The sequence below is a fragment of the Camelus bactrianus genome, chromosome 12, assembly GCF_048773025.1.
Source record: "Camelus bactrianus isolate YW-2024 breed Bactrian camel chromosome 12, ASM4877302v1, whole genome shotgun sequence".
NCBI classification, from domain to species: Eukaryota; Metazoa; Chordata; class Mammalia; order Artiodactyla; family Camelidae; genus Camelus; species Camelus bactrianus.
Window position 1 is genome coordinate 32,330,802 of NC_133550.1, and position 24,047 is coordinate 32,354,848.

At 46.3% G+C, this 24,047-nt stretch overlaps 1 protein-coding gene across 4 annotated transcripts in view; it reads right to left on the reverse strand.

Annotated features, from left to right (window-relative positions):
- The window catches only part of CHST11 (carbohydrate sulfotransferase 11), a 245,495-nt gene that overhangs the window by 121,968 nt on the left and 99,480 nt on the right, over positions 1-24,047 (reverse strand). For all 4 annotated transcript variants that reach the window (XM_045506976.2, XM_045506977.2, XM_010970454.2 and 1 more), the window contains exon 2: positions 9,092-9,177. In XM_045506976.2, coding sequence (XP_045362932.1) covers positions 9,092-9,177 — 86 coding nt within the window. The remainder of the gene's footprint in view (positions 1-9,091; positions 9,178-24,047) is intronic.

A 24,047-nucleotide genomic window follows, 5' to 3' on the forward strand; every position in this document is an offset into this window, starting at 1 on the left:
AACAGAGCTCCGTTTTGTGACGGTCAGTTTATCGGCCTGACTTGCCCATTTGATAATGAACCACAGAGGGCAAGGACATCTTTGTCTTAAATGCTCCAGCATCTGGCAAACTACTATGCATACAGTAGGTGTCATGGGTTGCACTGCACCCCTCCAAATTCATATGTTGAAGTCTTAACCCCAGTACCCAAGAATGTGACCTTACCTGGAAAGAGAGTTATTGTAGATATAATTATTTAAGATGAAGTCCTACTAGAGCAGGTGGGCCCTGAGCCAGCACATTTGGAATCCTTATAAAAAACAGAAGGTTGGACAGACACACACTCACAGGGACAAGTGCACGTGAGAACAAAGGCAGAGACTGAGGCGATGCTTCTACAAGCAAGGAATGCCTAATATTACCAGCCACCTGCCAGGGGCTAGGTAAGGGGCATGGAACAGATGCCACCCCGGGTCTCAGAAGGAACCAACCGTGTCAACACCTTGATCTCAGACTTCTGGCTTCCAGAACTGGGAGACAATACATTTCTGTTGTTTAAGCTGCCCAGCTTGCGGTCCTGTGTTACAGTAAGCAGCCACAGCAAATGAATACAATGGGTATATGGAAAGTGTGGGAAGGAAAGGTGGTGTCCAGGAATTTCAGTTCTGTATCATTTAATGCATGTTTATTGAGTTTCTACTTGTGCTACACTCTGTGGAAGAAGGAGGGAAGGAGGGTGAGGGCAGGAAGAAAGAAAGAGGGCTGGATGTGTGTGTGCTCTGGTGTGTGCATAGCCTTTGTCACCCTGATGGGCTGTGTATTGAGGAAGGGCGAGGTCTGGATTAAGCAGCCCCTTGCCCTTCCCCCATTCTTTTTTGAGTCTCTGACTCACTTTCTGCAGTCCTTTCAAAAATCCAATTCCCTGCACACATTCTCTCTACCCTACCCACACTGTCACATGCCAATCTCAAGAGAGAATCTTATAAAAATGAAGCTGAGATGTAAATGACCAGCATCTTTCTAAGTGTCAGCCCTTCCACAGTCCTTGCACTTACATTTTGGGAAGGATGTTTTTTAGGGGAACCATCAGGCATGTGACATATGGCCAGCCCAAAGTGAGATGTGCTGGGTCCAATACACATGAGATTTCAAAGACTCAGTACAAAAACAAGAATGTCAACTATCTTAATATTTTTATTGATTACATGTAGCAATGATCACATTTTGGTTATACTGGGTTAAATATATTATTAAAATGAATTCCACCTGTTTTTCTTTCTACTTTTAAAAATGTGACTACCAGAAAATTGCAAACAACATACGTGAGTCATATATCTTGTGAATAGATAGCACCGTTCTAGAAGGACATTTAACCTGAGTTTGAAAAGGGGGGAAATCAGGGAGGGCTTCCTGTAGGAGGTTTCACCTGCACTTTAAAAAAACAACAACCAAAATACCCGGCATTGACTGAGCAGCTTGCCATGTGCCCAGAACTTGTTATTTATATTCTAATTTAATCCTTAATAACTGAACAGTTGGTATTTTATTCCTACTTTAAAAGCAAGGTCTCCAGTGCTTAAAAAAGGTTCAGCTGTTGGCCCCAGAGTCCACAGTAATTAGTGCTAGAGGCAGGGTGAAAACCCTGCTCCCCACCAGACCTGCCGGCTAACTTCGCCATCAAGAGGATGGCAGGATAGGGGGGAGGCCAACACCCACCCCTACACCCCACCCCGCCCCCACGTCTTTCCTACAGAGAATCTGAAAACAAGCCAGGGCTTTGTTTCAGTTCTATCCAATCCAACAAGGTTAAAATCCAGTTGGCTGAGAAGCTCCTTGAGTTGTATAATTTACAGAAAAATCAAATTATGTAGAGGCCTCTTATAATTGAGGGTAATTTAGGAAATAACTTTCTGAAAATGGCAGATTTTACAGCTGTGTTACCATTTGGAAATTGCTAAGGTCGTTTTGTCACTTGAATGCCCTCCTCTAGCTGAAATATGCCAGAGTATACCCACACAGACTGACACAGAAGAACCCCATTAGAGCACTGAGCTATCCAGATTTGAATATATCGGGTCAAATCAGGCTTCCAGAAACAGAACAACTGCCTATAAAAACTGAATGAAATGCAGACCAATCAATAAAATCAATGGCATCACATGAACACGGCCCAGAGATGGTCTTATTTTAACAAGAATTACTGAGGCACTTAGCTAGCTACTGGGGGTCTGACTAACACAACCACAGGAGACCTTTACAACATAACAGCTGTATCTGCCCATTTTCCAGGATGTGGGCTGAGCACCCACATGCACACACACTCCCACACGAGGCACTCATGGCCTTACAATCAGCAAAAGCGGGCTTCCCAGTAACAGAGTCTACCAGACACATAATCTGAATCAAAAATTTTAGCTCATGATGAACAGCTACTGGCTTCCAGGCAGGAGAAAATCATCCGCCTTCTTAACATTTAACAAAATTCCAAGTGTGCACCCGCCAAATGTCTGAGTCTGCAGTGGCAGGGACATAGTAGGGTTCCAGACCCCCTAAGAAAAGTCCCAGGTCACCTAACTCAACCCAGATCACTGACAGCTACTGATGATCACCACCTCTCAAACCTGCAAGCCAGGAATCACGCTCTTATTTTACAGATACGGAAATCAAGGCTTGGAGAGGTTAAGTAATTGCCCTAGGTCATACACCTGGGCTGCGACCCCTCGTTCCTTCCAGCATCCAGTCCTCTCCTCCGACCTGAATTGCGACGGACTCTAGATCTTCCATCTGGCCCGGCCTGATTGGAAACCCGACCAGGGCACTTTCCCTGGTTCAAGAATAATGGAGCCACAGTGAAAAAGGTGGCCCACTGACCCTGGTTTTTGCAATGGGCTTTGCTCATCTTTTGTAATTTGCAATTAATAATGAAGCATTCTCTTGAGTGCTGTGTGTAAGATCAGGTTGATGTAATATTTCATCTTTGCCAGCCAGCTGCCGTTCTGCTAGGCTGACAGTAAGTAATATCTTTGCATAAGGAGCCAGTCCACAGCTAAATCAATTAATCCCTCTTTGGCTGGTAGACAGCTGTTGGGTCAAAGCAAGATAATTAGATGGACTTGTCATTTACCAGGTGGTTGGTAAGGAAGGGATGAATTGACCAGTGTTGGGGGCTGTACAATGTCTGGTCTCTCATGCCTACCCCCTGTGTATCCATCCACTCTGTGTCATTCTTCCCAAAGAACAATTTAAAAGGCAGAGAGTCCTTTCTCCCCTTCACATTTATTCATAAGACTGAAGCTGATCCTTCCCAGATGCACACCTGATGCCTGGCAGGGAACAAGTCTGGGCTCTCCTTATGGGATTGAGAGCCATGTGGCTCAATTATCATTTAGACAGGGCTCCACCCAAAACTCTACCCAAGGGTTCCATTTCCTGGGTTTGTCCACATAATGAGTCTCCAATACTCAGGGCATTGACCCACGAACCTTCCAATGGAGCACATGAAGGAATGTGGTCTCTATGTCCTAGTGGACGAGGCTGAGTGCAAAGAAACTGACACAGGGCCTTCATATAGAAAGAGAGTAGGGAAGAGTGAGCAACCTCAGTGCACGCGCTTTGAGTTGCTTCTCAAGGAATGGGTCACGGGTTATGTGGGAATCAAAGATTGTAAAACTGGAGAGGCCCTTACAGAAAAGAATCTCCAACACAGTCTTTCTAAACTCTGGCTGTCCATTACAATCAACTAGGGATGGGGGAAAAACAGATGCCCCAGCCCTATCCCAGCCCAAGCAGTACAGTCAGAATCTTGGGGTGGGGGTAAGGCCTGGGCACTGCATATTTTTTCAGAGGTCCTGAGTGCAGGAGGAGGTGTTGAGAAATGGATCTGGTCCAACCCCTTCATTTTATAGATGAGGAGGCTGTGGGAAGGAGGGGACAGACCTCTGTAGAGAAGCCCCACAGTTAACAAGCAGCTAAGTCTGAAGCAGAAGCTGATTTTTAAGTTGCACACCATCTCTGTTGGGCTCCCCAGGACCATCAATCCTGCTGACAGGTGAAGACTAAATCCTCCAGAAGGGTGAACAAGCCCTATCCAGCTGGTATCCACCTGCCTTTCCTGCCTCCTTCCCAAACAACCAGCTTCCAGCACGCTCCATCACACCAGCCACAAACCCCTCACCATTCTCTGGATGTGCCCTGGACTGTCCCACCTGTGCGCCTCACTCCTGCTGCTCCTTCCCTCTGTGATGCTGTTCCCTCTTCTCTGTCATGTCAAGTCTGATGCATCTTCAGAGGCCTGCCTCAAATGCCATCTCCTCTAGAAAGCCTCCCACTGTGCCCTGCACCTCAAAGGGTTAACTGCTCACTCCAGATTCTCCTGTAACCTTTTCAAACGCCTAGATCCCACAGTACTTAACAAGTTCTATTACCTACATGCTTTGTGTCTTTTTCCTCTGTTTATCTTATAAACATCTGCAGAAGAAACAAATCTTGGCAAGCCTTGCTCAGAAGATGATTTAGGTTGGGACTAGGAAAGTTTCCCACTCCCTGCCTCCTTGGATGATTCAGGCTTTTATCAATCTAAAACTGAAACAAAGATCCTGGCTTCCAAAGGGCACCAAGCTGCGCTGTTCCATCGCAGGGTGAGGGTGACTCTTGCTTAGCCTGGCTCCAGCCCGGAGACCAAAGGCCCTTCCAAGTATCGGGTTCAGTGAGGAAAAAAGAAATCTGCAATCGTTTATTGGACATCTATTGTGCATTCCATACCATAAGCCTTGGCCCCGGCCTTTGGGAATTTTACAACTATCCCGAGCACATCCCAGATCTCAGCTTCAGTCGCTGTGAAAGAGAACCTCAAGGAAGCATTTTTCCACCCGGGAAAGATAAAGGGAGAGGCTCTCTTCCTCCTATGATCTTGCAGGTCAGACAGACCCTCACTACTGTTCAGAAGCTGTGCGATCCTCGCAAGTTGCTTAGCCCTTGTGGGCCTCAGTTAACTTATCTAAAATATGGGATTCTCAGATACCTTCCTTTCAGGATTGCTGTGAAGATTCCATGAGATGTGTGTCCTGAAGAGTCACTGACATGTGTTACACATTCTATAAACAGTAACTTTCTTCCTTTCTCTTTCCCTTCCTTCTTTCCTTCTTACCTCCCCCCTTCTCTCCATCCTTCCTCCTGGAGCCTACCTTTCGGGGAAGTAAATTTACTTCAACACATTAAGACTGGATCAATAAGAGTTCAATAATAATAATAATAATAATGTTACAATAATAATAATAATTACTATTATTAAATACTGACAGGTCAAAAGATTATATTGACCGGTCCTCAGAGGCCCTAGGAAGGCTCACAGACCGCTGGTACCTTGTGGAAGCCTCCTAGACTCAGCATTTACCAGTTCCTGGTCAGCCCCCGGCTGAGCATCTGTCTTCTCGGAACACGGTAATCACAGAGCCAAGTAGAAACGCTAAAGAAAGAACCAGGCAGGGCAGGGCTGAACCACATGAGTGATGCTGGGAAGATTTCAGGGAACCCACGAGAGGACTGGGAGGTGGGCGAGGCAGGACAAGCTGTCTTGCCCTCGCTGGCATTTGAGAGGCAATTATGCCCTATTAATGGCTGACAGCCCAGCTCTGCCTTGCAGTCTGAGCTGAGCCGGGCGGCCCACAGATGTGCTCGGCCCACAAATATGCAGTTGGCAACTCCTGAACTTTTGGTGACTTGACGCCAGCTGATCTGATCAGCAATTACGTTTTATTTTAGGGCCAGGAAGACAACAGAGAACCAGGAAAATTATAAGACATCAGAGCGCAGTTTTTCTAAGAATATCAACTACAAACTTTTTTTTTTCACGGATTGTTGTAACAGTTGGGGGTTTGCAAGGCACTAAAATAAGAAAACCTTGGACACTAAAATCAGATTATAGCCAGTCTTCCTAAGGGAGCTTTTAAGCCTCTGTGCAATGAAAATCTGGGTGTGATTTTTTTTTTTTCTTTGTATGGAGTAACTCCTGCCGAGAGAACTTTGCTATGGCTGTGACAGTGACTACAGCATGGAGATAAATGGATCTGTAGTCTGTCCTGGGTTTGAACCTTTACTCTGATTCTTACCAGCTGCGTGACTTTAGGCATGTAGGCATTTCTCTCCTTGACCTCAGTTCTCCCAAACATAAAACGGGGGTGTAATACCTAGCTTGGGGCTTAATACAAGCATCCGACGAGATGTTCATAAGCATCTAGAAAGCATCCGGTCTACAGCAACCAAGATGGTGCCCTCTTGCTGTAATGTTGGTTTCTTATCATCTAAAATAAACAGTTCCTGCTTTCACTGCCATATCAAACCCAAATAACCAGTCAGCAGAAAAAGGGGAAACGGCATCTCCGGGAGCAGTTGGGACTCTAGCAATTACAAGGTTTGCCCTCTGCCTCCGTGATAACATCAGTCCAGGCTTAGCGGCTTCCACAGCTTGGCTGCGAGGGGAACGGGAGAAACCACAACCAAGGCCGATTGGGTACACTGTTTGTCAATGTCTTGTGGACACAAAACCTAACCCGACTCAACAAGGGTGCTCGCTCCCTTCTGTCCTTTGAACTCCCCAGCCCGCAACGACCCCCAAAGATCACCAAGATGGTTTCTCCAAGCAGCACCACTGACTGAACTTGCGTGGGAAGAGAACATAATTGCAGCTTGTAAAGGAAATCAGCCTAAGAAAAAACATCCCGGGACAACATCCCGAGGAAACGGGGAGATCTTCCTGCAGGAACATTTTCCTGGTTACCAGCAAAAGGGGCCAGACAGCTTGCCCATGACGTTCTGGAGAAGGGTGGTGACTCACCCACCTACGCCCACACAAATGGCTCCCAGAGCTGCCTCTACAGCCCCACCTCCCCAACTAGTCCCCCAGGTCCGAGGCTCCTGCTCAGTGAGCATCTCACTCAACACCACCGGATGGAAGAGATAACCTCTTCCCAGGAAGGTTCTCTGCCCTTTGATTGGGTTACACATGGACCAAGCAGGGTCTCCCTTGCCAGGCAGCTTACTCAAGTCAACCCTGGAATAATGAAGAGAATCAGACGCAGAAGGCTAACCACACAGGCCCTGCCGGCCCTTTTGTGCCCAGCACGTGGTACACGCAGCACGCAGTGGGGCACTTGTAATAGCGGAGAGAAAAATGAATGAGTGAATGAATGAATGCGTCTGGGAATGAACAAATTTCACAGAGGGCACCGAGCAAAGCACATCTTCTCGTGCAGCACTGCAAGGAAGGAACTGTTAGAACATAAAGGAGGAACGCAGCCTCAGGGCGGCTTAGGGTCTTGCCCACGCTAATGTAGCTGGCAAATGAGGACACCAGGCTTTGAACCCAGCCTAAATTCTAAAGGCAAGGCTTCCAATATTGAAGCCATTCTCATGACCACGATAATGACGAATCATGTTTACACAGCCCGACAGGTCAGTTATTTCCTCCTCCCAACATTCCAGGGAGATGCAAAAGCTGACCCCTAAAGAGAATTCACCACACATTCAAGGTTGCACAAGCAGCTGGCAGTGAAGCAGGAGTTTGAACCTGGACTTTCATGCTTTCAATCATAGATATTTGGGGGCACCTGCTAGGGACCAGGGCTAAAGATACAACAGTGACCAGCACAGACAGTCTGTGGACTTCCTGCCCAGAGGGGCTTCAGAAATAGCTCTTCCCATGACACCATATGTTGCCCACAAAATTTCCTCAGGAAAGCAGGAGTGCTTCAGCAGTTTTGTTTTGAAGGAGAAAGTGATCTGAGAGCAGAGGATGTCTACTAAAAGACAGAGAAGGTTTGCACCTCACTAGCACGCGCTGTTTTCCCCATGGCTCACCAGAAACCCTCTCCTCCGTCAACGCTGGTGCTGCCTCTTCCCTAGGACCCCTGTGTGAACAGGCTGGGAGACTTTCCTATAATTACCAGACAAAACTCAAATCCAAATTCCCTGCTGAGTCACCAGAGAGCCCAGTAAAGGAGGCTTCAGGCAATCTGAGTTTACAATGACCTGCCTAATCTGGCCTCATTGTGCTGAGCTCCAAAGTGGTGGGGCTGACAGGGAAGTGAATTCAAAGGGTTAGGCCACCCTTTTTGGCACAAACACAGGAGTCCATTTTTTTCCAGAAGGGAGTGTGGGTGAAAGACAGGAAAGAGATGTGGGATCACAAAGTTCTCAGGCTCATCCTTCTGCAAGACTTCTGGGGATTCAGCACTTTTGAGGACCAAACATTATCTTCCTCCACCAATCACCTTGCTCACAGGAGTATAAAATTAAGAATTTGATACAAATCAAAACTCTGAGATTAGAGTTAAAGCAATACATTTTTCTCCCCTTTGTCAGCAGCTATCAAAGGTCAGCTGATGGGCCACGAGTTGTTCATTCACCAGTTCTTGGCATCACGAGCTAACTAACGTTCCCATAAAAGGACCACCCTTGGAGTCCGCACATCAAGACCCAAACACATCACCAAGGCCATCGCCATGACAGCCAGGTCACCTCTTTGCTCCTAGCTTTCCACAGAGGACAATTTTGCCTTGGTTGGAACTTACTTTGCTCAAAGAGGAACTCTTTCCATCATCAAGTCCGAACTTACCGTGACAGTCACGTAGCAAAAAGTCCCCCCACGAGGGATTCTTGTCAAACTGGTGCAGCGCGGTAGGACTCTTGGGGGCATCGTTGGGCTCGGATAATTGGATGTGGGAGCAGGGCAGTGAGTTCGTCCCCATGTGAGCCTTCTTTGGGGGTACCAAGGGGGAGACCCCACAGCCTGGCAGGCTCTGTAATTTCAGAGTCCCCCTTGCTGGCACCTGTGACCGTGTGGCTCCCAGGGATCCAAAACCTGGGCAGGTCTGAAAGCTCAGTCCAGCACTCCACCAAGCCATTCCTCTAATACTAACTATCTCTGACTAGAACTTCAGAGCCATTCCGTAGAGGAAGGGTGACCGAGACAGCACCCACGGAAGGTAAAATGGCGAGCAAATCCCCAAAAGAACTGAATTCTGGAGTTTTCCAATCCCACCCTGTAATCCCCCACTCCAAAGAAACCGACACATGGAGACAGAGCCGAGCAGCAAGGCAGGTCGCAAGGCTTACCTGGGTCGGGCTGTACAGCTCCTGCAGGGGGCTTCGCGACCCCTTCCGGCAGCAGATGTCCACACCGAAGGGGCTCCTCCGCATGACTGAGGAGAGAAAGTGAAGGCTCATCAGAAATGGGCAACCAGCGTCTACCAACTGACACAGAAAAAGGCCCAGAGGAGGAGAGAAGAAACGGGGAGGGGGAAGGGAGAGAGACTGGGCTTCTGGCAGAGCTGTTCCTTCGTCCAGCACCACGGGGCCGCTGTGTCTTCCCCAACATTCAGGCCTGTCCACACCCAGAGGGACATAAATCATGCTGAAAATTTTTCCCAGCAAATCCTTGAGAAAATAAGACAGGCATTGGAAACGCTCAAATGAAGCCACTTACAGGATACAGGGTAAAAGTTGTCCCCAGAGAGTGAATTCTGCCAACACCAAGCTGGGTGCTATTTTTAAAATTCTGCACCTCCTCCTCAGCAACCAGTTATGACCTCTTATTCCTGGTCCCCGAGCTGGGTGGTGAGTTCACCCCAGTGCCTCCTTTGAGGGTGCTGAGGGGGGGAAATGGCGCAGGGCCTTCCCACTGGCTAAGTCAGAGGCCTGGCCTCCCCAAAGCCTCTTGTAGATAGGTTATTGTTCATGAAAATATTAGGTTAAGGCAGACAGGATGAGGGTGTATGGTTCTAGACTGACAGAGAGAGCTCTTACAATTAATAAAAGAGGGGGAATTAAGCAAACGTCTCAAAAACCCAACAGCACTGAGGACACCAAGAACCGTTTTTAAAAGGAAAGACTCTTTTTTCATTCTTCTTGTTCACAAAACACCTTCAATTCATGCAGTCCCTCACACAGTGTCTAACACATAGTCACCTGCTTGATAATTATTTGTCGAAGGGACAGAGGGAGGGAGGGAAGGACGGAGGAGGGAGGGATGAATTAACGAAGTAACAAGTGCTTTCTTCCCATGCAGGAGGCCGTTTTCCTGTGGAATAACAGGGCGGGGCACAAGCAGAACAAGGAAAGCAGACCCGTGCACGGGTCAAAAGAGTTCAGCCCTGTGTATTGGCAGCAGGGCGGGCAGCCCGCGTTTGGATCTTGACTCCACCTCATACCTGCTGTGCAACCTTATTAGGCAAGATACCTAACCTTTCTGTGCCTCTGTTTCTTCACCTGTAAAATGAAAGTGAGAAAAGGAGCTCCCTCCCTGGGTTGGTTGTGAAGATTAAATGAGTTATTATTCTCTGCACTGGCCAAAAAGTGTTTGTTATAAATTTCTGAAGCTACTGGAGATTATAAACTAGCTTTACACATCACTTAGGACAAAAAGTACCTGCCTCCTGGGAGGGAAAGTGCGAATGTCTCTATTTTTGAGACATCAAGGGAGCTGATGAGAAGTTACCAGACCTCAAGCCAGGCTTTGGGATTCTCTGACAGGAAAGCCAGGCAGCCGAAGAGGGCTGACGGGAGGGGGCTATCGCAGGCCCCTCTGCTCAGAAGCCAATCTGCGGTCAGAAAAGCCAGGAAAGCCATCTCCACAAGTAGCCGATTACTTCTGGAAGGTCTCCAGGCTCCTTCTCATGCAGTTCTCCTTTGACTTGTCCCTCTGAGCCCCATAGGAACCCTGAGAGTGATCATCAGTTCCAAGAAACTTGAAGCCGTCTTCTCTCCTCTCCTTTACTTCCTAGAGCGGGGTCGGCCAACCGTACCCATGAAGGGCGAGCGAGCACTTGGCTTTGAATAATACAGCATATGGGAACTCCTCAGTCTGGCTGGGGCCATGCAGAAGCCGCCCCAGACGGCACAGGAATGAACGGGCGGGGCCGCGTGCCAAAACACCTCCACTTCTGGACACAGAAATCCGAAGTCTATGTAATTCCCACATGTTAGGAGATCTTCTTTTGATTTTTTTCCAAGCGTTTCACAGAAACAGGCGGTGGGCCGGATATGGCCCCTGGGCTGTAGTTTGCTGACCCCTGCCCTCGGGTCGGCAGTACAAGCCCCAAACACACCCGACATGCCCTGTAGCCCCCTCTGGGGAGGGGGGAACCTGCAGGCAAGTGTCCACACATAAAAGCCATTAGAATTTGATTAAGTGGTCCGGGGAAACACTGGTTCTTTGTTCCTCCATGGTTGCCTCGAGAAGAGGGGGGTAAAATCCACGTTGTGTTTTTCTTTAATTTATTACTTCATTTTTCATTTCCACCCCAAACCAGGTAAACTGTTAAATGTATGCAGGTTGCCCTTGGTGCACAATGACATAGCAACACTCTGGAGGAGAAAAAACAGCCATAAAACCTGTAAAGTCATGCCCACCCCGTGCAAGGTTAAATTCTCCCCATGGCGGCAGACAGTCTCCCCAAGACCTGTGGCTACAGGACCGCCACGGAGAAAACCCCACCACACAACCCATTAAAAGTCAGCTTTTATGGGGGCCGTATTATTTCATTGGTTTATGTTTCTAATACGAGGCCTTTAAAATGCTTTGGCCGTGTGGGGCCTGCAACATGGGCCCTTTCCCAAGGCCGTCCGCCCCCACTGCTGCCTGCAGGCCTGCCCATGACTTCACTGGCGCCCGGTGACCCAACTTCGGCACCCCAGGCCACAAAAGCCAAGGGGCCTTGTGTGCTTTTTATGGGGACGATAACAATTCCACCATTTAAGGCGCGCACCTTGTGGGCCAGGCACTTGGTTGACCGTAATCCTTCATACGGTGAGGAAAGGACCTGCATTTTACAGATAACCTCTCTGAGCCTCCCTTAACCTCAGGAACTTGACCAAGGTCAAGGCCATGTGGTGGGGAAGTTGCCAAGCTGAGGCTCAAACCTGATTCCTGGGCTCTTTCACACCCAAATGATAACAATGAGGACCTACTGTGTACGTGGGAGGCGAAGGAAGGACCAGCAGTGATACATGCGAGTATATTTATCCTGGTCATGTCTACTGCAGCAGAGGAGGCTGAGTGACCAACACACACAGAGGGTGGCAGCTGACGTTTCGAGAACATCCACGGTGTGCCAAGCAGTTCATGCCTTAACTCACACAACAACCTTACAGGATGGACACCACTACTGTCCCCACCTCACAGATAGGAACACTGTGGCCCAGCAAGGTTAGAGAACTTGTCTAGGTCTTGTGACTAGGAAGAGGTGAAGACAGGATTCCAACATGGGCAGTCCATGCTCTCGGCCACCCTGCTGGACTGATGTCCAGTGCCAGGTTCAAACATTTCAATAGCTTCCTCCTGGCCCAAGACCTGACTGGCTGGCCACTTCTAGGACCAATTTAAAATGTAACCCAGTATTATAGGAGTAGTCAAAATGATGTGATGTGATGGCCAAACTATTAACTATTAGTTTTTCCCTGTATTCATTTTCTTACTCGACAAGATTTTATTAAGCACCTAGGATACACCAGACATTAGGTAAGGGGGGTAAAGACCCTCTCCCACTTATTCATGTCGTTTCTCTGGTGCTTGGCACACAGTAGGTACTCAGAGGTTCATGAATGATCCAGGTTCAAGGCTCCCTTTACACCCATCAGACAGATTGTTTCCTACTATGTATAAAGGAAACTGCCAGGGGCATCAGGCTGCTGTTATTTTTTTCCTTTGAAAATGAAAGGTCTGATGATCAAAACCCCTAAGAGAGGAATCCCTGAGGACATTTAAAGGTGGCCTTCCGCTGTGTGCCCACCACCACGAGTTTTATTTAGCTACAACACTTGTTTTCTCCCTTCTAAACTCAGATCGAGACAGGAGGGAAGAGGGTAGGGCACAACCATTAAAAGCATGACACAGCTGTTGAAGATACAACATAAACTGGTTAGAACCAATGAGGTCCAAGATGGCAGAAGATTTGGCTTCCAATAGACTCTGAGCCTCATTATACGCTCATTGTACTATATTAGCATGCTAAATGACACGCCCACAGATGCCATGACGGTTCCCAGGCTGACCAGAAAAGACCAAAAAGTGGGCAGAGGCCCAATTCCTGGAAACCCCTGCCTCTTCCCCAAACCAGCTGGAATAATCCTCCTACTCCTACTCATTGGCATATGAAATTACCCAGCCCATTAAAAACTAACCACTCCCACACCTCGGGCCGCTGATCCCTCTGAGATGGACGGCATTCTGTCTATGGAACGTGATCTCTCTAAATTTGCTTTCGCTTTACTATGGTTCACTCCTGAATTCTTTCCTGCGCAAGATAAGAACCAGTTAGATTTTCCAGTAAGAAAATCAATAAACTGCAAGACCATTTTGTAAGAATCTCATTGGTCCAATTCACAGTATGATTTCTTGGACCCAGAAACAGTTGTGTATACAGATCTTCCTTGACTTCCAATGGGGTTATGTCCTGAAAAACCCATCATGAATTGAAAATATCATTAAGTCGAAAATGCATTTAATACACCTAACCTACCATCATCACTTAGCCTAGCCTACTTAAACATGCTCAGAATGCTGATATTAGCCTAGAGTTGGGCAAAATCATCTAATACAAAGCCTATTTTATAATGAAGTGTTTAATATCTCATGTAATTTATACTGATAGTGAAAGCCGGAATGGTGTCTGGGTACAGGATGGGTGTTTGTGTATTGGTGGGTTACCCTGGTGATCGCATGCTGACTGGGAGCTGTGGCCCCCGCTGCTCCCAGCATCACCAGAGAGCATCGTATCACATACCACTAGCCTGGGAAAAGATCAGAATTCAAAGTATGGTTTCCACTGAATGTGAACTGGTTTCAACCACATCGTAAAGTTGAAAAATCATAGGTCAAATCATCGTAAGCCAGGAACCGTCACTATGCCAACATACATAAATAAAATTAAAATTAAAATCAATCCACTGGTATTTGTTGCTTCATGTTACGATGAAGAGCGTGTTTTTAAGTGGACACTCCCCCTCCAGTCAGTCGAGAACAGGTGACAGAAAGTCAGCTAGCGACAAAGGAGTGAAGCCTGTCTCACTCCCTGAGCGGCTCCCTGCAACCCTGCCAGTGTGGCTGGGGCAGAAGGAACTGCAGGATTGTTAATTCAGATCTAAAGACACAAAACTGAAATGCTGCAGGATCCAGGGTGGAAACTCGCTTTTGATGCATTTTGTAAAACCAAAGACATTAGAATTCTCAGGGATTACAGTCTAGCTCCTCCCATTTACAGAAGAAACTCAAGAGAACTTAAGCACTAGGTCTCCAGAGTAGCTGGCAGCAGAGGCAGGGCCGGAACTCAGGTCTTATGAAATACAGCAATAGTCAGTAACAGTCATCATGAGAATGACCATTTATTGAGAATTCAGCAAGTGCCTGATGCCTGACCTGATGCTAAGCCCTTTTCTCACATTGCTTCATTCAATTCTCATGAGAACCCCATAAATTAGAAATACTAAATAATATCACTTATTCCCATTTTACAATCAAGGAAAGGGAAACCCAGAGGGATTAAATAACTTGCCCAAAATCACACCCCCCAGCAAATGGCAGAGCAAGTAGCCAATTTCAACCTTCTGTTTCCAGAACCACCTTATGCTTTAGCTAAAGGCAGGAAGAGATGCTTTTACACTTAGAGCTCCCACCGCAAAAATCAGTGCTCTCACATCCCTCGACACTCAAAGTGAGGCACTTCTCTCCTAAATCACCCAAGTCCAAAAGGGTATGCCTTCCTCCTGCTAGCAAAACAGCTCTGACACCCAGTGGACCTTGGACTGTTTCCAAATCTCCTAATTTGCTAACAGCCCAGGCATAACTCCTCCTCCACCCCACGCCCTGAGTGCAGAGCACCAATGCAGTTACAGAGATGTCTACTCCCAAGGCACTAATTCTTGCTGGTGCCCCGGTGCAGTCCAGTCCAGCCCATCTGTCAAAAGGACGTTGGAACAGGACAGTGACTGAGTCAGTCTCATCGAGTCAGAACAAGGGTGAGTGATACCCAGCTCCCTCAGAGGGTTACTTCCATCAGGACGGGTCATTCTGCTTTTAGCTGCAGGGCCCACAGCCTGCCCTGAAAGTCACTATGTCACAGTTCTTCCCCATCCTCTTCAGAGGTCACAGAACTGAGGCTAGAGTGACCAACTGTCTTAGTTTGTCCAGGACTGAGGACATTCCTGGAACTCAGGACTTCTGGTGCTAAAACCAGGAAAGTCCCAGGCAATCCAGGACAATTGCATCACCCGACAGCACTCTTTGGAATAAGAAGGTTGGAGAGTGGGTGTCAACCAGAACTGGATTCAAATTCTGGTTTAGTCTTGGGATGTTGGGTCAATGTCCTCATCTCTGAAACTCAATGTTAAACTGTCTAAATCCTGGGTGGGGGGATTAAATGAAAATGTAAACTAGCCTGGGACCTGGCCCCCAAAAGTGTCCATGAGAAAAGTCCCGGGCCTGGATCCTACCCGTAAGCTCTGCCGCCATGCAAAGAGCCTCCCTTTGAACATGGTTTCCCTGGACCTCAGAATTCTCCCTGGTCAGGTTAAAAGGTAAAGCCAGGTGATCTCTAAGTCCCTTCTGACTCAGAATTCCTAATTTCTAAGCACAGGGCAGCAGGAGGTCTCTCTGGACAACCACACGTTAAAATAGCCCTGGAGAAGGGCAGGGTAGAAGGGGCAAGGGTGGGGGCAGAGGAGCCAAGTGAGAGTTAAGCAGGTTTGGGGGAAGGAGGGAGAGAAGAGTATGGGGCCAGGAGAGGCTACGAAAGAAAAAACAACACTTGGCTGTGAAACAAACAGATGTCCCATCAGTTTCCTCCTCTGTTTACAATCTGCCACCACAGGTGGCCATCCTGCTTGAGACTACATGGTTTTTTGTATGGAAAGATACCATCTACAAATAACAGTAATAATGATAGTAATAAATGGGGATGCCTTCCCTCCCTGTATGGAAGCAGGGCAGGAGACCTCCCCTGCTAGCAAGGGCCATGGGGGTAGTTCTCAGATCAAAACCCTCTTGTCTCAGTCACCCAGGGCTCTGGCCTCAAATTCCATCAGGAGGGAATTGGGTGAGGAAATCTCAGAGTGGGCAACTCTGCCGCCTTCAAAGATTTCTCACATTCTTTTGAGTTCAGCATCACCCTTGGTACCACCACTCTCCTTTTTTTTCCCTTTTCTTTTTTTAAGTGGAGGTACTGGGGGTTGAACTCAGGACCTCATGCATGCTAAGCACATGCTCTACCACTGAGCTATATACCCTCCCCTCCAAAAACTCCCTGACTTAGATACCTTGAGAGTCAGGTCAGGGATAAGAGTGCCTTGAGGCTGAGGTTCCACTTGAGGTTGCAAATGAGCCGAACACATTAAACACTGATAAAGAGAATTCATGACTTCCATTCCTAAAATTCCCTCCCCAGTGTTTCCCACCATAGCAGACACCACCCCTATGCACCCGGCTGGGCAGACCAGACGCCAGGAGTCATTCTTAATTCCCCTCCCTCACCCGCCATCATCCCTCTCCCTGCCATCAGCTCCTCACCACCAGGTCCTGAGGCGGGAAGCCCCATAAAAAGACTGGCAGGACCCCCAGGCAGGGCCACTGCTCTCCTCCCAGCACCGTGCGATTCCCTCGCCCAGAGCCTCTATCTCACTTTTTGCCTCTAAAGCGGCTAACTTACACCTAAAATTCTATTGGTTCCCTGAGCTCATTTCTGATTGGTTATTTCCTTCACTTCTGATTGGTCCACTTCCCTAACTTCTGATTGGTCCATTTGTAGTACTTCATTTGCATGGAGCTCACTCCTGATTGGTTATTTCTCTCACTCCCTGATTGGTCTATTTCTACAAAGCTTGTTTCTGGTTGGTCAACTTCTGTTATACTTTATTTGCATATGATGTTGCAAAGTGTAAAACTGGCAGCCTATAAAAGGCCTGTGTAAACCTACAGAGGAGGTCCAGAGCTTGGAGTGTCAACTCCTCTGGGCCTGCTGGGATAATAAACCTGAGTTCTCCAACTCTCTGAGTGCTGCTTGGTCTCTCGCCCAGATCCAGGTTGCTGTCACAACTGAGCTGTAACACATTTTTCTGCAACAGTTCAAGTACCATCACTGCCACCTGCACTAGGACAAATCCTCTTAATTGGCCCCCCTGCTGCCACCTTGACCTCCCTACTCTATTCCCTGTCAATGGCCAGAATAATCTTCTCCAAATATAAATCAGGTAACAGCATCCTCTCTACCTCAAAATCCTCCCACCACCTTAGAACAAAATCCCAGTCCTTTCCATGGCCTAGGAGGCCCCATGACCTAGCTCCTGCCTGCCTTTCACCCTTCCTCCAGCGACCACCATCCTATCCTCTGTTTCTATGAATGTGACCACTTCTAGGTACTTCATATAAGTGGAATCATACAATGTTTGTCCTTTTGTGTCTGGATTATTACATTGAGCATGATGTCTTCAAGGTTCATACATGGTGGATCATGTGTCAGAATCTCTTTCAAAGGCTGAGTGCTATTCCACTGTACATCTGTCTACATTTTGTTTATCCATCATCTGTTGATGGACACTTGGGTTGGCTCCACCTTTTGGCTATGGTGAATAACGCTGCTATGAACACGAGTGTTGAATCCCTGCTGGGGTTTTGCTTTCTAAGCCGTCTTGCTGGTGCCTGGAATGTGAACCTGAGAAGGGCCAAGAGGCAGCAGGATGAGTGCGTTGGCTGAGGGCCTCCAAGCGGGCGCTGTGAAGATGGTAGGTGGTCACAGGGTATGACCTCAGAACCAGATGGTGGCCTCGAGCCAGACACCACCACGAGAAGTCTTCAGTCAGCTCTCCCTTTAAGTAGGTACTAGAGCAGGGAGCCTGGTGGGTAGGCAAGGAATCTGAATGGAATGAAGCCACTTGGTGGGGTTTGGTCGTCCATGGAGAGACATCTGAATTAGGTAGTAAGTGACTTGAGTCTGGGTCATGGGCTGTGAGAGAGCCCTCCCCCCCCCCCCCCCAGTCGGAGGCGGAACTCAACTCCCCTGCCAAGGGTTGGCTCACAAAGAAACCTCAAGCCAATGAGGGAGAAACCCAAAAAATTGCTGGAGAAGGGGACCCCAACATTGTTCGAGATGTCAAAATTGTTTTCTTACAAACCTAGTATGATTTCAAATTAAGTACCAAAAATGTCCAAAACAGACAAATATATAGACACAGAAAACAGGCTAGTGGTTTTCTAAGGCTGGGAGTGGGAGTGGCGAGGAACAATAAACAGACACAGAAATTCTTTTCAGGACGATGGAAATGCTCTAAAGTTAGATTGTGATGATGGTTGTAGAGCTCTGAAACTCACTGACTTCTACACTTAAAATAAGGGAATTTTATATATAAATTATATTTCATTAAGGCTATTTTAAAAAATAAGTACATAAATTTTTTTAAAAACCCGTAAGATTAATCTTTTCAAGATGCTAACCTAGTTGAGTAGAAGGATCTACCTTGCCATACCAATATGAAGAATTCAACTAAATAATTTATGTGACTCGAGATTTTAAGTTGAAACCTTCTAAGTTTACATATAATGTTGGAGCATTTCAGAAACTTTAGGTATCTAAGCTTGAAGTATTTGACTTACATTAAAGTACTTGTTAATCAGACATGTGAAGTACTCAAAAAAGAAATTAAATATAAGACATTTTAAATGCAATTTAAAATGTTAAAAGGAGGTTAAGTTGGTTCAAGGGTCAACTATTGATCAGTGTACATAAATATAACTGTAGAAATTTACTAGATTTATAAGTCAAAGTGTAAGAGTCTCAACTTTAAAGGCTAGCTTGCTAGATCTGTAACTTTAAGTTTTTTAGAAGCTTCTTTTGTATACAACTTTCACACTCAATTGCATGAAAACACATTAACAGAGAATTTACAGGAATTGGCACCTTCGGGCTAGTCTAACAGTGGAGTGGACTGAGCATCTCGGGTGAAGGAAGAGCAGCCCCCGCCCCAAACCTCAGCACAAATTCTGTTCCCAAAAACCCTTACAGCAGTGGCTGAATTTTATTGTTGAGAAACCTAAGAGCCTGCGGAAACGCACAGTTTAAGGAATTAAACTGGCGGCTATCCTAGGAAAGCCCTTATAAATTACCTTTTATGTTCACCTACATAAAACTAGAGACAGCACAGCAGTCCGGATCGTGTTAATTACATTCCACACACCTCGAATGAGTAATTATGGGCATTGTACAGTTAATTTTCATTTACCTTTCCTTGCCTGCTGGAGAATTGCTACACTCTCCCCTGCAGTTTCCTTGGAACGCTTAAAATTTATTTTGCAGTGATGCAGATAATATGCCAAAATACTTTCTTCCCTGTGGCTAGTGCTCCAAGTCTGATTTTACGACCGGAGACATTTATGTCTGCCTCCGGGGTTCCCCTACAGCTTCAGAAACGTGGTATAAGGAATAACTTGGCTGCTTGAGAAGGCAAATATTCTACAGAATCTTTACTCAAGCTACTCAAGCGTGACGGGTCCCTAACCCCAAACCTACCCTCTCCAGTTGAGTAGCCAAAGCTGATTGGCTCCAGGCAGGATCATTTCATGCTGAAACAGTCTGGCTGTACCAGGCAACCCCATCTCTCTCACAGAGCTCCACTCAGTCCCCACCATGCAGCCATCTCGAAGGCCCAAGGGAATTGTCACCTGTCCTGTCTCTCTCTCAAAGCCACCTGGGCAAAACATGGTCCTACCTGGGCTTCTGCCTTCTTCCCCTTTTCTCTACCCTGTCTGAGAACGCAGGGAGGGGCTCTGGCCAAGACCATAGTGTCATAGACTGAATAGTGTCCCCCTAAATTCATGTCCTCTCAGAACTGCAGGACGGAGCCTTACTTGGATATAGGGTTTTTGCAGATGTTATTAAATTAAGAGAGGTCGTCCTGGATGAGAATGGGTCCTAAATCCAATGACTGGGGTCCTGGTAGGAGAGGAGAGGATACAGAGGGACACACAGTGGTGCTTAGTTATGGCAGCTCTAGCAAACAAACACACATGGGTTCCTTGACAAGATCCTCAATCTCTTGGCTTCAGTCACCTCATCGGCACAATGTGGGTAATGATATGCCCATGCAGTAGGGGCGTGGTGAGGACTAAATAAACTCATGCACATCAAGTGTTTGGAACAGCACCTGGCCCGAGGTAAGTGCTCAATAAGCTATAGTTAGCTGACCACTCCTGATGTCTGGTACTTTCTCTGTCTAATTATCCCCTAATAGAGCCCCTCAAAATCCTCTTCTATTCCAACCTCAAATTCACAGTTGTGCACATGATATACACATGTTAATCTGTGGACATTAGGTTATTTCACAGATCAGAGAGGAACTATGATGCTGTTGATGGACGGAAGGACTTGGTGAGGCACAATGGGTATCTAACCATTTTGCTCAAAACAAGCGTGAGGCAGGTGCAGGACACTGAAGTGGGGGTGTGAACAGATGGCATGAGTACCTTTTCTCCAGAGGCCGGAGACAGCTAGAAAGAGACTGCTTCCCACAGGGAAAGACAAGCTGACAGTAATAAAGAGCTGGAGCCTTCCAAGGCAGCCAGCCACCCATCGACACGCATCCGTATTTTCATTTCCATATGTCTAGATGAGTTAAACATGGAAATTATCTTTTTAATTGTTCATTTGTATTATTTTCTCCTGACATTTTTCTGGCACAAGATGCTACCAGAGAGAACACTGATTTTAAAAATATCCCCATATGCCCTATGTCACTGGAACTGTGAAGATGCTTACAGCCTTCAACTACAGCAATTTCCCTCTTGGGAAATTACACCACGGGAATAATTCAACAGAAGCTAAAAGATTAATGCACAAAGATGTTCACTATATATTTCTCTTCCAATGGCCCCAAATTGTAAACACTCTAAGATGTCCAAGATCAGAGGAATAATCTCATAAATCACAGTCCACTTAGGTATGTCATTAACAAATCACAGTATATTCACTGCTCAAAAAATGATACTGTTATTAAAAGTAATAACATGAAGACATGGAAACGGAGTTTAAGTTAAAGCAGCGGAATTCATAATAGTATGAGGACCAGGATCTTGGCTATGGAAATATATACTTACGTATAAAGATGACAACCTCAACAGACATTTCCCCAGTGAAGACACACAGATGGCCAACAGGCACATGAAAAGATGCTCAATGTCGCTAATTATCAGAGAAATGCAAATCAAAAGTACGATGAGGTATCACCTCACACCAGTCAGAATGGCCATCATTAAAAAGTCCACAAATAATAAAAGCTGGAAAGGGGTGGAGAAAAAGTAACCCTCCTACACTGCTGGTGGGATTGCAAATTGGTGCAGCCACTATGGAGGACAGGATGGAAATTCCTTAAAAAACTAAAAATAGTGACCCTATGATCCAGCAATCCCACTCCTGGACATATATCTAGAGGACACTCCAATTCAAACATGCACCCCAATGTTCATAGCAGCACTATTCACAATAGCCAAGACATGGAAGCAACCTAAATGTCCATCGACAGATCATTGGATAAAGAAGTTGTGGCATGTGTATGCGTGTGCGCGTGTGCACACACACACACACTGGAATACTACTCAGCCACAAAAAGGAATGAAATAATGCCATTGGCAGCAACATGGATGGACCTGGAGATCATCAAACCTAAGTGAAGTCAGAGAAACGCAAATATCATATGATATCCCTTATATGTGGAATCTAAAGAAAGACATAAATGAACTTATTTACAAAACACAAAGACTTACAGACATAGAAAGCAAACTTATGGTTACCAAAGGGGAATGGGGGTGGGGTAAATTAGGAGTTTGGAAATAGCAAGTACAAACTAGTATATACAGAATAGATAAACAAGGTCCTACTGTACAGCACAGGGAACTATATTCAAGAGCTTGTAATAACCTATAATGAAAAAGAATATATATATATATAAAACTGAATCACAATTCTGTACACCAGAAATTTATCCAACACTGTAAACTGACTACCCTTTAATTTTTAGAAAAATGAAAACAATTGTTAGAGTGGCTTTTATGCCTTCTTCCACGTTATCATTTTTCTCAACTTAAAAATGATGACTTTAATACAATACTAGATACAAATCAAGTCTTAGTGTTAAAGGTGCTATTGGAAAGCCAGAGGAGTTCTAAATAAAAAGTTGGAATGTCCCCAAAGAAGACCCCAGAATTATCTGCAGCCACTAATGTGGATATTTTTCCCCAACAGATCTTTGAAAAAATTAGAACGCTTAATTTCTGCATGTGTCAGGACAATATGTTGCTTAAGTGTAACTTATGTTGCTGCCATCAAGAAGTGGTGCAGGGGTGAGTCAGATAAAAGCAGGTGCCAGAGGAGATCTGAAAATGAATGTCGGGGAGAGGGGCTCAGGACAGGGGCAGAGAAGGCACACTGGGGCTTCAGGGGAAGGTAGGCTGCACCTCGAATGTTATTCGTCTTGAAACACAGTCAGAGGGAAAAGATCAGCTGTATCCTATTACGCATGCCCACGCTCCCATTTCTCCCCTTCCCTGCCTCCCCGCTAGGGAATCCAAGATGCAGTGCTGAACCTCACTCCGAAGTTCATAGTCCCTCCGAAGACATGCAGTGGGATGGGAATGAACCCAAAGAGGGGAAAGAAAGCACCCGAGCTACTGTAGCAAATTTCCCCAGGGAAATGTTTCACATTTTGAGACTTACTTAAAAAAGAAAAAAGCTTTGTGACAATATGGAGAGACAGAGTCCCATCTTGCTTCAAAAAGTAAGGAAGTTATGCACAAGATCCTTGTTGCCATGATCAGCAAGAAGGTCTGGCCCCTTGGGATGCAGCAGGCACATCCAGGGTTTAAATACTAAACCCTGGGTTTAGATATTAAAATTCCTTCAGTGTCAGCCAGGCAGCCTCTATTCGTGCAGGCAAATTCAAAAGCTGTAAAACAATAGGAAGGTGGTTTGCAAATGATTCTAGCTACAAGAGGATGTGAGAGCCACTTGCTTGTCAGTATATATGAGACGTGGCCAGGTGTGTTAGAAAAGGCCCTGGTTCAGGGCTCACAGCCACCTACTATCTGGGTGATCCGGGGTGAAGGGGCCAGGAACAAGCAGAACATATTTTGAGGTCCTATTATATGCCATGCTGAATGCCAGGCACTTTAGTAAATGTTGTTTAACCTCCCCTTCCTTGTTACCATCCTGAAATGTGTTACCATTCCCATTTTACAGATGAGGAAACAAATGCAGAGAGGTATTTGCAAAGGAGTCACACAGTCAGTAACTGATAGACTCTCTAGACTGATAGAGCAGGTAAATGTTTATTACTCTGAGTTATCAATAGAGATCTACCTCATGTAGGAGAGGAGGGGGAGCAGAGCTGACACAAAACACACAGAAAGCAGCATTTCACGACTGTGGGTCCATCCCTTAGTAAGAGTAAGAACGTGAAAATATGTTGATGACATTTAAGTTACTTACTAAAAGTCATGGAGCAGAGTTAACATGTCTGACACAGCTGGGTCCAAATGCTGACATCAGAGTATTCAAACACCATGGACTTCATTGCCAGGGAGTAGAGCAAAGTGGCTTAAGATGTTAGCTCTAAGGGTGATGGAATTCCTGCTTCCACCTGGGCTCCTCCACTGGCCAGCTGAGCGTTCATTCTTCTGCAGGAGTCTTAACCCCTCTGTGCCCCAGTTTTCTCACCAGTAAGATGGGAGCAAGAGAATTTACTTTTTAAGGTCATCAGGAAGTTCACATGAGATGAAAGCACCGAATACATTGCTGGTCATGATTCTAATGTGCACATGTTTTTGTTTTTTAACTTCTCTGAAATCGAGGTGCACCTCAGAATTACAGCCTTTTTACACTGGACAAAATAGGACATGATAATGTTGATGATGACGACGATCCCTGACTCCCTTCACAGATCTACTGGCCTCCTCCCATCCCTATGCCTCATCTTAAAGCCCAAACCCCTGAAAGGGATGTATTCCTTCTCTCCCCCTCTCCCTCCCTCTCAATTGGCT